The sequence below is a fragment of the Leopardus geoffroyi genome, chromosome A1, assembly GCF_018350155.1.
Source record: "Leopardus geoffroyi isolate Oge1 chromosome A1, O.geoffroyi_Oge1_pat1.0, whole genome shotgun sequence".
Lineage (NCBI taxonomy): Eukaryota > Metazoa > Chordata > Mammalia > Carnivora > Felidae > Leopardus > Leopardus geoffroyi.
In genome coordinates, this window is record NC_059326.1 from 138262572 (window position 1) to 138276767 (window position 14196).

General features: G+C 42.9%; 1 protein-coding gene across 4 annotated transcripts in view; it reads left to right on the forward strand.

The window, feature by feature from the left end:
• Positions 1–14196, forward strand: part of ARHGEF28 (Rho guanine nucleotide exchange factor 28) — a 308676-nt gene that overhangs the window by 149132 nt on the left and 145348 nt on the right. For all 4 annotated transcript variants that reach the window (XM_045495406.1, XM_045495400.1, XM_045495414.1 and 1 more), the window contains 3 exons: positions 808–991; positions 3440–3620; positions 8590–8662. In XM_045495406.1, coding sequence (XP_045351362.1) covers positions 808–991; positions 3440–3620; positions 8590–8662 — 438 coding nt within the window. The remainder of the gene's footprint in view (positions 1–807; positions 992–3439; positions 3621–8589; positions 8663–14196) is intronic.

A 14196-nucleotide genomic window follows, 5' to 3' on the forward strand; every position in this document is an offset into this window, starting at 1 on the left:
TGGATAACTTCAGTTTGTCACATACTACGCTGGGTGTTGAGATTAAAAAACAAAATTCCTCAGTCTGTACACTGATACACACAGGAGACAACCATAATGTAAAGTAGCAAACACCACGGTGAAAACTCAGATACACAGATCAATCAGGAACCTTCTGTCAAGGGGCGTGTGAAAAGGCACAGGCTGACTTTTTTTAAGCAGAGCGCCAAAGTGGCTTTGCCAGCCCTGAAATTATCTAACAGATGGGTGAAAGCGCCTCTATGAAGTTTGGGAAAGACCATGGTCTCACGTATTCTGGACACCGGAAACCCATTGCTGACCCAGCTTCTCATCAGGGGTGGAGCACCTCTGAGGATGAAGAGTGGGAACGGGGGCTCCTTTACAGTTGGGGCCTCCGAGAGTCTGCCCTACTGAAATAGATACTGAAATAGCAGTATCTCCTTAAAGGGCACTTTGGAGTGTTTCTGAAGGGCGGCGGTGTGCTCCTAGCACTTGTTTTCCTGGACGAGTTTAGTGCACATGGGAAAAGGGACGTGAGTGTGCGCTGTAGTGGGTGGGAGCAGCCCTGGGCTACCGATGAGCCAGCACTGGGCCAGACTGTCTCCAGCACCTACTGGCTGCCTAACTTTGGACAAATCACTTGACGTGTCCACGTATATAAAATGAGGTGTTTGGATTAGATGCTTTTGATGCTTCCTTCCAGTTCTAACATTCTGTATTATGTCTAAAGACATGGTTATCTTGGATGAAAGGTATAAGACAAAGTTTGTGAATAGAGGAACTAATATCCTGTGTTTTCCTTTTCAGTGCCTTTATGCAGAGAGTCTCTTCTACACCTGGCTATGAGATGGGGCCTCCCTAAGCTCTCTCGTTTCCTCTTGTGTCTCCCTGGGGGAGTCCAGGCTTTGGCTTTACCCAATGAGGAAGGTGCCACCCCATTAGACTTAGCTTTACGTGCCGGATACTCCGAGCTGGTTGAAGACATCACAAAGTGAGTTTGGCTGCTTGTTAGATTGATTCTCTCTTAACCTATTTCTATAAAGTGTTACAAGTATTGTGGAAAAATAGAAATAAACCAAATCACAAGCTAATGTTGGTTTATGTTTTACCATTAGTTCTCATGTATAAAGTACAGAGTATGTGAGCAGATAGACAGATGTATTTATTACCAACATTTCATGGGGGGAGTTAGGGGAAAAAGTCTTGAAAGGCTCAGAGGGAGCTATAATAAAGAGAAAAGTTGGCAAAACACTAGCCTAAACCCTACTTACTTTCAGGTTTCAGCTTAAATAGGACTTATTTAAAAAAAAAAAAAACAACTAAAAATAAATAGCACTTCTTGAGAGACACCATCTACATTAGGGCCTTTTGTGATCATGATTAATTTATAATAAGGTGGTTACAATTATTAACAATATTAAAAAAATTTTTTTAATGTTTTTATTTATTTTTGAAGGAGAGAGAGACCGAGCAGAGTCCAATGCAGGGCTCGAACTCACGAACTGTGAGATCATGATGAGCCAAAGTCGGACACTTAACCAACTGAGCCACCCAGGCGCCCCAAGATTATTGACAATATTATTTAGAATTATATATGTAGTCATCATTTGTTGCCTAGGTCTCCATCCTGTATCACTTAAGGGCTGAAACTATTTGTTTACCCATTGTAGTATTTCTGATACATTTTCAGTATATAATGCTCACTGAAAGAATATAAATTATTGAATCAACTGAGCCAGCCAGGCACCCTAAATTTTTGTTGAATCAATGATAGATAAACCCTAAGATACTGTGTAGTTATTAGGATTTAGTGAAGTAATGTAAAAGAAACAATAATGTAAAGGGACTGTAAAGTTTGCTCTGTTGATGACATCAACATTGTCAATGAAGGAGGGATGTGTTGTTTTTTTCTTACAACGGTTCAGATTGGTCGTTATTCTGAAGAAAGGGAGATTCGTATATAGCAGTTTCCTTGACTTAACCAGGTGTTAAAAAATGGGAAAGTGCATTGAAAATTACAAGTAAATATATTAAATATATTCAGAGTATTATTACCTGGTGTATCTTAATGGACTGGTTTTTCTTGTTTGGCTTATGAAACTCAATGTGATTAATTTATAATTTTATGCTGCATAAATGGATATTGGCATAGAAGTCAGAGCTTTTTGTTTACTTTTGTCCTACTTTAGTCATGTGACTGCCAACCGAGGAAAAAAAGCCAATCCAAAAGGTCTTTTCTTGGGTCTAATATGACCCCACTTGCTTGGCTAAAAAGGCCAAAGCAGGACTACTTACTTTGACTTGGTCATTGTGGGGGGTTCAGATTTAGATCGAAGCCCAGGAGGCTGACTTCATCTTGGGTAGCTTGGTACCTTTCACCTGTCTCCAAGACCAGAAGATATTGTGTTAGCGTGGGGAGTTGTTTTCTAAAAGATTCTGGACTTGATACTAGTAATTCATGCTAAGAATTTGGGGAGATACCCCACATCTTAGAATGTAAGTGCTCTTAGTGGATCTCTTTTTGTTGCTCCATATGATGGAGTTAATATTTATTTGATTGGAAGTATATTCTCTTTTTGTGAAGCAAATATTCATTAACAAAATGAGGTCATGTAAGAGGAGGAAAGAGGCATAGAACTAATTCTGTGAAGTGAGGAATCGGTGGGGATGTGACAACCTGCTGAGGTGAGCTCCTATCGGGAAGCACTAGCATTTTCCTCCGAAGGCTCCTTTACTGTTGCAATTACATGACCTTGTGAGCTGTCCAGAATATTACGATACTAACCGTACAGCCTGCATGTAGCTAATGAATATGCAGTTGTTCTTGGCCAAAACAAAACAGAAAATTAGTTTATATTCAAGAATTCAGCTTGGGAATATTGTTTCTTTGTTTATGGGTGTTTTCAGGAATAGAACAAGATCAAATTTATGCTTTTTTAATTTGCCTGATAAAATGATTTATAACAGTGGGCCTGTGTGTTATGAATATCCCACTTGTTTGTACCATCTGAACCTCACTGTGCTCCCTGGAGATCATATCTATTTTCCACTGTAATCACCTAATAAGCTGTTGGCTGCCAGCTAATTTGTTCTATTACACATGACCCCGTTAAAGCAAGAGGCATCTTTTTGAGTTAAAGAGAGAATAGAATATTGAGGTACAATACTGTGTTTAAAAGTCTGTAGTTTCATTAGTTACATAAATATCTTTAAAGTATGTAGTATACGTGAATAGCTTTTCAACTGACGTCTTCTCTAGGTAGAAAATGTAGCTTTATTAAAGGATCTGTTTACATGATCTTATGTACTTGTTGTCAGTGGGTGGCTTGCACGGATCATTTGCCAGTTGGATTTCTAATACTGGGTGCAGTGAGGGTACTGGGACCTTGGAGTTGATATCTCTGAAATTGCCAGTGGGTTTTGATATGTGACATTTCAGTTTCCAGGGCAGACGTTTCCCCGACTTTTCCCGGGTGCAGCTCAGTGAAGATGCCTTCCTGCAGTATATTCACTCCTCAGAAACGCTGACCTTGACTCTGAACCACACGGCTGAGCATTTGTTGGAGGGAGATATTAAACTCTTCAGGAAATACTTTTGGGACAGAGCCTTTCTCCTCCAGGTGTGTGTCCCTTCATTCTGGTATGTAAAAACTGATACTCCTTGAGAGTACAGACGGCAGGCTTATTCTTTTGGGAACAGTGTTTTGGAGGGTAGCACTTCATTTTTTTTATAGCGAAGCTTTGGACATGAAATTGGAGACTGTGTTACATTGGTAGAATGAAGATTATTGCATAATATTTTGGAGGTAAAACATAGTAACTTGTGTAAGGATTTATTTTCCAGGAGCCAGCATCCCCATTGTTGGATTTTAATTATCTCATACTGGATATTTGGTATTCATTTATTGATTTTACTGAATTCTTTTTTTTTTTAATGTTTATTTATTTATTTTGAGAGAGAAAGCATGAGTGGGATGAGGGGCAGAGAGAGAGGGAGACACAGAATTCCAAGCAGGTTCCATCCACACTGTTAGTGCAGAGTCTGATGTGGGGCTTAATCCCACGTACCATGAGATCATGGTCTGAGCTGAAATTAAGAGTTGACCCATTAACTGACTGAGCCACCTAGGTGTCCCTGATTTTACTTAATTCTTATTTAAAGCCTTTGCATTTAGGGCTGTTATACATGAAGAATACCGACTTCTGGGCTTTCTTAAGACTTAGATGTAGATAAGCATTATCCCAGCATGTAGATTCTTCTTGAATGGGAATGGTCGTTTGAAATCCGTTCCTTTTCAAAGGCTGGCTCAAACACCAGCTTTCAGTGACATCATAGCATGCTCAGCTCAGAGTTTAAAATGTTTCATCTTTATTATTTTTTATTTTTTTGTAGAATCTGGAGCAAAATAAAGAATATTTACATCTTTTTTTTTTTTTTTCAACGTTTATTTATTTTTGGGACAGAGAGAGACAGAGCATGAACGGGGGAGGGGCAGAGAGAGAGGGAGACACAGAATCGGAAACAGGCTCCAGGCTCTGAGCCATCAGCCCAGAGCCCGACGCGGGGCTCAAACTCACGGACCGCGAGATCGTGACCTGGCTGAAGTCGGACGCTTAACCGACTGCGCCACCCAGGCGCCCCAGAATATTTACATCTTTTAATTATGGTGAAGCAAAATGTTACTTTGAGTAAAAGGCTTGAGTCCGTCTAGTTGACAGTGCTCCAGGGTATAATGGATTCACTCACCAGATCCCCTGATGTCCTGTGTTCCCAAGTGTTTGCTTCATATAATTAAACTGCAGTTTTAGTAAAAACAAAAGAAACCCCACCCCCCAAAACACAAAACATTGCTATCAAAGATTATGGTTGGCCGAGTCCATATAGGGTTTTATCTAAAGAAGTAAAATAAAGAGCATCTGGGTGGCTTAGTTGGTCAAGCATCTGATTTCAGCTCAGGTCGTGATCTCATGGTTCATATGATTGAGCCCCATGATAGGCTCTGTGCCGACAGCTCAGAGCCTGGAGCTTGCTTTGGATTCTGTGTCTCCCTCTCTCTCCCCCTCCCTCACACATGTTCGCTTGCTCTCTCTCTCTCAAAAGTAAACATTTAAAAAAATTAAATAATATGAAACATGCTCCTCATTGTGAACTACATCCCTTTGTTGGGTTTTAGGAAATGTATCATTTTCTGGCATACAGTATTGCCTCATTTGCTTAAGGAAGCTTGTCATTTTAAGGCAGTAAAGCCATCAGCCATTCCTCTGGCTTCTCACCCAAGCCCCCAGGGGTAGATATTCTGACCAGGCCAAGCCATGGCCTTGAAGAGCAGCACTGCTCTCGATGTGCTCAGCTCCCTGCACCCGTGCAGGGACACAGCTCAGGGCACGCGTGTCCTTAGATGGGGTGTTCTGGTCACAGCGCAGCATCTGGTGACAAAACTCTTAAAAGCAATAGAGCCTACCCTGCGCATAGCAAAAATCATGACCGTTTGTTTCATTATAAAAAGCCATCAACTTCTGAGGCTGGATTCATGATTTCTCACGACACATTTGAGATAATACTGAGGGCCTGGAAGATGTAAGATGAGTAGATACCGGTGTTCAGTAATTGGCGGTAGTGGACTCAGGGTAACAGAGACCAAATGGAGATTGCTTTCCAGTTTCTTGGAGATTTTCATTTTATGAGAAGGGCTCAACGGAAGAATAGAAATGGTGTGGCTGGGTGGTGAGCAGAGGAACAGGAAAGGAAGAGAGCAGAGATTCATGAGGTTACTGATTTATAAGAAAGAAAGTCATAGTCCATGCTTTGGATCCATTTGGGTTCATTATCCATCCATTGGATTGTAGCTCCTACAACCACAACCTTTGGGGTTTTGAAGAGTTGACAATGATGTAGGTGTCTTTTGTTAGGTTAATGAGGTGACTCTCAGAAAGTAGCTAGTGTTGGGCACTGTGATTAGGGGGTTGGAACTTTCTTTCATTCCACCCTCTGACCTGGGTGGGGGCTGTCGGCAGGAGATGGAGTCCTCCCATGGCCAATGATTTAATGAATCATGCCTATGTAATGAAGCCTCCTTGAGAACTCAAAAGGCCAGGGTTCTGGACAGCTTGTGGGTTGGTCACCTGAGGTGGTGATGGGAGTGGTATGCTCCACGAGAACACGGAGGCTCTTTGCCCTTTGCCTGTACCTTACTCCACGTCCCTGAGTTACATGCTTTTGTAATAAGCCGGCAATCTGGTAGGCACACTGTTGCTCTGAAGTGTGAGAGCCCCTCTAGCAAATTAATCACATCCAAGGTGGGGAGGTTGTGGGAATCTCTGATTTATAGCGTTTTGGTCAGAAGCACAAATAACAGCTTGGACTTACAAGTGGCATCTGAAGTGGAGGAGGCCAGTCTTGGATGGTGTCAGAGAATTACTCCTTCATAAGGAAGCTCCCCCCCCTCTTCCCCGCCCCAGCCTGGAATTGGGTCCAGAACCCTAATAGACATCCAAGTAGTTCATCCTCACCCATGCTACAAAATGTTTCCATGGTATTCTTGAATTCACAGTGTTCAGGGGTACTTCTTTCTGGTTTGATTCTATTTTAAATGAAAACAGGTGATGACTGTTACAGGTTGTCCCTGCTAAAGCTTTATCTTTTGGGGGAACAAATATAAAATATATGTATAGTAGTAAAGTATTCATTTGTTAAATCTGAGATGTGGGAAAGTCTATTTTTTTTTTTTTTTTTTTTACATAAAAGCTGTAGAAATGACTTTCAGGTACTAATTTATTCTCAAGGAACTGAATCATACATAGCCTTTGTCTTGTCAAAGAGGCATCTTCAGTCTTGGGATTTGGTCAGTTCTTAGTTACCTGCAGCCCTTCTAGAACAACAACCGTAAAACCTTGCTGCAGAAGCCTGAGGCTGCTTTACCATAGACTAGAGCTATGCAGGAAGTGATCCCATTTAGACACCCTACTTGTTAAGAGTTATAAAGGATTCATCTTAGCACCCTGTAGTATAGCTGACACTAGTGTACTGATAATTGGCAATAATCATTAAGTGTTAAAAAATGCCAAGTTGGGGGCGCCTGGGTGGCTCAGTCAGTTGAGCGTTCGACTTCAGCTCAGGTCATGATCTCGCAGTCTGTGAGTTCGAGCCCCGCATCGGGCTCTGTGCTGATGGCTCAGAGCCTGGAGTCTGCTTCGGATTCTGTGTCTCCCTCTCTCTCTGACACTCCCCCGCTCATGCTCTGTCTCTCTCTCTCTCTGTCAAAAATAAATAAAATATTAAAAAAAAAACCAATTAAAAAAAAATGCCAGGTTGGTGCTAAATATCCAAATAGTAAAGATATTAGGAAATTAGATAATAGGCAAACATCTTAGCTGTGTTTTCCAATCATGATTTCATTTTCTCCTCATGACAGAGTTTTTGCTATTAACCAGAATACTGAGAATTTAGTTCTTGAACTTGGCTAACATTAATAATAATTTCAGCTAGGAAATTAAAGTGTTCCAAGATTGCATCGAAATTTGCTCAGAAGAATAAAAACTGTTTTAATACCTGCCATTTACAAAAAAAAAAAAAAGAGTAAGTATTTGCTTACTTCAGGTTTTGTTTTGTAATCAGAAACCAGCATTGTCTGATGCCCTTTTCACACAGGCTTGCCCATTGCCCTCACTGAAAGACTAGGATTTCAGTGTTAGGGCTAACCCGGATAATCACATGGGCTGGTGGTTGTGTTTGGCCTTGAGCCTGCATGGCGGGATCTCCTAAGAACCTAGTCCCTCTCGATTTCATCTCCTTAGCACCTCCCAATACGTACCTGGTCTGGTCCACCCTTTAATTCCATGGTGGACCCTAGAAGAGAGAATACTGCATCTTGGGGATAAGGCTGGCAGGAGTTAACAGCTATAGAGGGTAGGTGACTCAATGCTTGTTCCCTGCCCCCTTTGTGGTTTGGTTAAGTATGTATATTTCCATGGGCTGCATTGTTAGGCTATTTTACCATTTGGCAGGTCAACATGTAATTCTGTGGCTCTTTTCATTTTACTGGCCGTGAGGTATCCATTTGAAAAGGAAATGCGGAGGGCTCCAGGGCGGCAGCTACTCTCTAAGGCCACCAGCTTGGTCTCAGCCTGGGCAGCCTGCACCAGCATATGGTGGCTTGCAGCCCAAGACGAGTGGTCATCCTGGGCCCTCCCTCTCTCTGTGTCTTATGGCATGGGCAGAGGTTGTTCAGGATGGGCGCCTGCATAAACAGTGGCTCTTCTTTATAGTTTCACCGTTTTCTGTTCTTCTGTCCCTTTTTGGTTCATGGATTATTTTCCTGAGGACCTTCCTCTTGTGACATGGGGAAGCAAACAATAGAGGATTAGTGGCAGGGGCACTTGCACCCCATGCCTCTGGGTTCCCCCTAGTGTCTCTCATCGTCTTCTTGGGGTGCTGCCTCTGTGTACTCCCAGTGGCTTTGCACACCCTATCTTTCCAGACCTCCCCAGGCCGTGTCTGTCTCTGTTCAAGACCCATGGTTGAGATTTCCATCTCCTTGTCGCATATCTGAAACCTCCACTGGTTTTCACTGATTTTTTCTTCTTTCTTAGGCTCTTGAAGATCAAGAAGCCAGGCCGGAGGAAAGACAAGACATGCCTTCCAGTGCTGCAGAAACTGAAGAAGGTATGGGAGCTCCTTGCCCCTCCCTGAGGAACCCAGAGAGTACTCAGAAGTAACAAGTTAAACTGGTGGTGACAGTAGGTAGTGAAGCATAGTAGAAACTGATTCTTTCCTTTGGCTTTCTATTTAAGAATATTTTTGATTTTTTTGAAATTAGGTGTGGGGATAGGGTTATATATATTTGGGGGCATGATTACATTATCTATTTAATTTCAGGATGGTGGAGGGGCATTACAAAATATCTGTTATGTAAAGGGACAGTAGTGTGATAGGCCTGAAAACCAAGACTCTTGCCTGTAAGTCACCATCATTGACAGCTGGTTAATACATATTTTTTTAATAATTTTTTTCTTAAGTTTATTTTGAGAGAGAGAGAGACAGAGCACGAGCGGAGGGAGGAATAGAGAGAGAAGAAGACACAGAATCCAAAGCAGGTTCCAGGCTCTGAGCTGTCAGCACAGAGCCCGATACGGGGCTTGAATCTATGAACCACAGGATCATGACCTGAGCCAAAATCGGACACTTAACCATCTGAGCCGTGCAGGTGCCGTCTGGTTAATATTTTTGATTCTGCTTGTAACTGCCACTTAGACTCGTTGCATGGCAGGTTATTTGTCAGGTGTTAAACTCTTAAACTCTTTGCCCCCATGTTTGTTAAAAAGGAGTCTTGGATGAGGAAGTTTTGTAGCAAGTTGTTGGAAGTCTGTGTGCCCAGCCATATTGCACACGCTCTTGGGTTAAGCTGACCAGCTTCCTGCTCAAGCTGGACCTGCTTGGGCCCCTGTGGAGTTGCCCTCACTTATGTATCCTGTAGATGATGTGCTGGTGGCGCTGAGGAAGCTGAGGCTTGTCCTGCCTGAGGAGGCCGTGGGTAACTTTATGCTTCCTCCTGAAGACCTGTAGGAAAACCTCTTGCTCGTTTCATGTCAGGAAAGCCGGCTTCTCCTGAGCATTTGGCTGGCTTTCACTGCTCTAACTGTAACTTAACAGGTTTTTTTTTGTTTGTTTTTTCCTTGAAGCTGGTTGAAAAAAACAATAAAAACTTGGAGCTAAGGTTCTTACCTACAAATATGTACGGTACTGCTAAATTAATTTTTATATCACGCTTATTTATTAAGCTTTCACCCTTGTCTTTTCCTTGTGGTTTTTACTTGTATGTTTTTCTTCTCTTTCTAATCTACCTTTAAACTAATTTAGAACAAAGTGAATCTGAGTAAGTGTTTGAATTCTTGCCCTTAAGGGGCTGACAGTTGGAATTGGGGCAGAAAAACATGTTGCCTCAGCACATTATGATAAGTGAAACAGGAGTCATATGCAAACTCTGTGGCTTCTGACAGTTATCAGGGAAAGCTTCCTGGAGGAGGTGACCCTGGAACTGTCATCAAAGGGAGGGAAGGGAATTTGAGGCAATGGAAATATTTGTAATACAGAGTTTTGAACCACAGGATGAATTGAGGGAAATGCTGATCATTTTGTAGTTCTGTCAATTTCGTGTGTTTATGTGTGTGTGTGTGTGTGTGTGTGTGTGTGTGTGTGTGTGTGGCCAGTGACACAGGCTTGAGAGGGAGGCATAGCAATATGGCTTATACACAAGGCAAGGAACTGGAACCTCCACCATGACAAATGAGATTATTATTTTCAAAAGGTCACTCTGTGAGAATGTGAAGAATGGGTTGGAGGGGTTGGAGGCAGGGGTGGTCGCTGCTGTAAGTAATACAGAGGAGGGTCTGCACCACAGCAGTGTGATGATAGTGGAGAGGTGGGGACAGATAATGCCCTGAGGGTGTAGGATGTCAGGTGGGTGTCAGCAGTGAGGGAGGAAGTTGATTCCTCCAGTCCCTAACTGGGTTAGACCTTACAGGAAGGTCTGTGTTCCTAACTGGGTTAGACCTTACAGGAAGCAGCTTCATGGCAAAGCAAAAAGTTACTCCTTTGTATATGGGTTGAGTTTAATGGGTCTAGGAGCAGCCAAGGTAAGGTACCTGAGGTCCTGCAACCAATAAGCAAAATAATTTGGACAGAACCTCAAGTGCTCCAACTCCAAAAAATTCGTGTGCGTCGTGTATAGACCTTCTAGGCAATGCTTTGATTTGTATTTGCTTGGAGGACGTATTAGAAACTGCACACTCCAGCAGAGAGCAGTATTCAACTAAAGTGGAAATATTCCATTAGTTTTTGTCCATTCTTGAACCTGTAGACCACTCAACCGGAAGAAGGAAACATTGTGAATGTAAAAGTATGCTTCTTTTCCTTCTTCTTTAAACCCCAAAAGCAAACCTTCCCTTTGTGGTCTACTAGGAGATTCTTAAGAGGTTGTGTTTTTCTGTTCCTCCTGGGACAGTGGGTGGAGTGGGAGGCTCCAAGCTTGTATCTGTAGCTGCCATTGATTAAAAGATGGCAATGTTATGCCGGAGATCAGCTTTGCAGTCTCTGTTAGTGTAATAAATGGTGTCATCATTGTCTTTGAGCCAATTATGTTTCCATAGTTTCATGATTGTAATCGTACTCCCAGCAGGATGGGATGTCATTCGAAATGAACTAAATAAAAAGCCCTCTCATTTTTAATATGCTGAGATGAATATGCTAATGATTAGTATTTATTAATCTACCAACTGACACTGTTTCGTCCCTTGCCGCCTTCGTCCTTGTTTGATCTCCTATGCTAGGATTTCCCAAGGAGCGTTGTACAAAACACCCATGTTGGGAGATGCTTTGATAAATCAGGATTCTTGGACCAAATAGGTTAAAAAATGCACTGTAAGAGACCTTCATTCGTTCTGGAGATTGAGAGTACATTAAATGTTTTTCAGCTTCTAGTTAACTTGTTGCAGTCAAGACCCCCGGGTGACCTTATTCAATAGCTCTCCAAGTGGTTCATGCCAAGAATCCCCCTTTAACGGTGCTTACACCATCTCATGGAGATGGTCTGTGGAAGGAACTTGAGGGATGTTGCCCTTCCTCATTTCTACCGTTCCTGCCCTTTCTGGACTGTATTTCCTTCCCTTTCACTATCAGTCACATGGATCCTCTCCATCCATTAGTACGGTAATGCTCCCACTGGGAGCTGGGTAAGGGAGGTGTTTTTAAAACTCGTCATGGCATCTTGAATATTGAGAACACCTGTGCCTTACCACACACCACCCCCCCCCCCACCCCCCGTGCTGTGCTTTCTGATGTTGTTTGGCAGGTTGATGCTGCCCAGCGTCTGTGGGGCATAGACAGCAAACAGAACCATTGTAATACCACTGACCATTATATGACTCCATTTTCTTTTATATTCGGTAGTTTAAAAACAAAACCCTGTGTGATTTGCTAACTGTCTTGACTTCTCTGTTAAATAGTCCCTTACTTTGTTGGCTTCTCTCCATTAATTATGTTCCACGTTTTCATTAACAAGGAAGTGGCGGGTCGGGACTGGAGCTTGAGTTCTCATCACAAAGGACAGAAGGCAGAATCTTTTCCTGCAGGCTGAAACAGCAGTTCACAGCAGGGCGGAGAGGCTTCCTCGTCATGACCCCGCGACAAAGGCGGGAGAGGCTATGGATCCAAACACAAGGCACTGTCTAGGCAGGCAGATGTGAGCCCTGCAGGCTCATCTACTTATTCGTTCTGTAAACATTTGAGTGTTCACTTTATGGCAGGCAGTGTTCTAAGCGCTGGTGACACAGCAGTAGCTAAAAAGGCAGAGAGAAAAAAAAAAAAAACCGATCTCAAGCAGTTTACTTGTATATAATTGCACGCGAATATTTGTTGAGTGCCAGACCCTGTCCTAGGTGCTGGGGACGCGGCTGTGCGCTGACCACAATTTGTGCATTCCAGTGATCACTGAGAGGGACATTGCTAGGAGTCAGGAGTATATTTGCCCAGTTGTATACGTGAGAAAGTAGCAGCACTGAGGGGTCACATAACTTGTCTGACGTGTGTCAGAAGTGTGGCACGTAAATTCTCTCACCTGTCCCACTATCCAATAGCCACTACCCTTATATAATGGAACACTTACCTATTTCATCCTTGGGCTGCCGATGGAGAGTTCTCTCCAGCGTTTGTGTAATGGAAACGTGTAGAATTGAAAGCATTGCCTTGAAATCAGCTCTCTTCCACATGGCTGACCTGTCTCATAAAGTCCTTCCAAGGATTTATGACCCACAGGCACAGGCATATCTTGATGACACACACCAGCTACAGGCAGACTCTGTTGAAACCTCAGCCCCACCATGATCTGGCTTCTGAACGTTCTGCTGGTTATTCAGCTGTGTTTTCTTTTGCGCCACATGGTGCAGCTGGGGGTATCATTTAATACTTATCATGCGGCTTAAATGAGAAAATACAGGTAGAGTCCCTGGGCCAGTGTCTGACCACAGATGCTTAGCCACTGCCAGTGCATAGCAATGCTAGCTTGTTACAAGTGCAAGTTATAAGCTGGGCTAGGGTGGCGTTAGTGGCGGTCATGCACGTGTTGGGATATCAAGACACAGCTCTTCCTGTCAGAGTAACGAGGTAAGCAGCTCTTTCATCTGAGAGTTCCTTAGATGAGGTTGCAGCCCTTCCCTCTGTGCTCTGGGTGAGTGAAAGGCGAAGAGGGAGCTGGGTGGGGGATCCTCCTTATTGGAATACTTGCTGTGAGTTACTGGGCAAACAAGGGGGCTTTTGTGTGTGCACGGTTTCCCTTCCAAGAGTCTTCATTTTAAATACTGTAACCGAATGTCTTTTTAGAAGTGTTGAATACAGTTCCAAGGTTTGTCAAGACGCAGGTCCTTTAAGCCAGGATGGCTGGGAACTGAGGTGTAGGGGTTTCAGGACCGCAGTTAAGGAGGCTGTTCTGTGGGGATTGGTTACTCAGTTGGACACAGAGTTGTTACCTTAACCCTAGTGTGGAGTATCCCTCCAAGGACTTGATCAGGGTTTTTCACCTGAAGTCAAATATTTAGGCTTTTTGAAGACGGTTACAAATCATACCCAGAGAATGTACTTCCCAGCCCGAGGAAGTGGTTTGAAATTGTTCATTTCATCTTAAAGAGTAGCTCAGCTTTTTCTGTACTTTCTTTAGAGACTGGCCTTGCCCATCTTCTTTCTCCTCCCCACAGAAGAGAATGGGTTTCATTGTTAGAGGACCAGGGATAAAAATAGGATATCAACCTGATATGATGTTCCTTTTGTGTGTTACTATTTTATTATTATTCTAGTTTTTTCTCACGCGTAAGGAAAAATTCTTCTCCTTGCCTCTCCAAATGATTACAGAATTAAAGAGTAGCAGTGTGAGCTGGAAAGAATCTCCGATTCTTCAGAACTCACTTAGATGTAACAACTTCTGTTGAGATGTGCCACGGACACTGGCTCCAGCTGGGTTAGATTGGCAGGCTAGCGGCAAGGACTTGCATGAACTGAGTTTACTTGTATTAGGAGTCTAATACAATTGAAATAAGCTTAAGTTGAAACCCTACAGCTAAAGAGTTTCTTTCCCAAGTTGAATTAGAATCTAAGTGGGAAGCCAGAGGGACACGAGTAATTCACAAGACAAAACTGAATGTCATTTATAC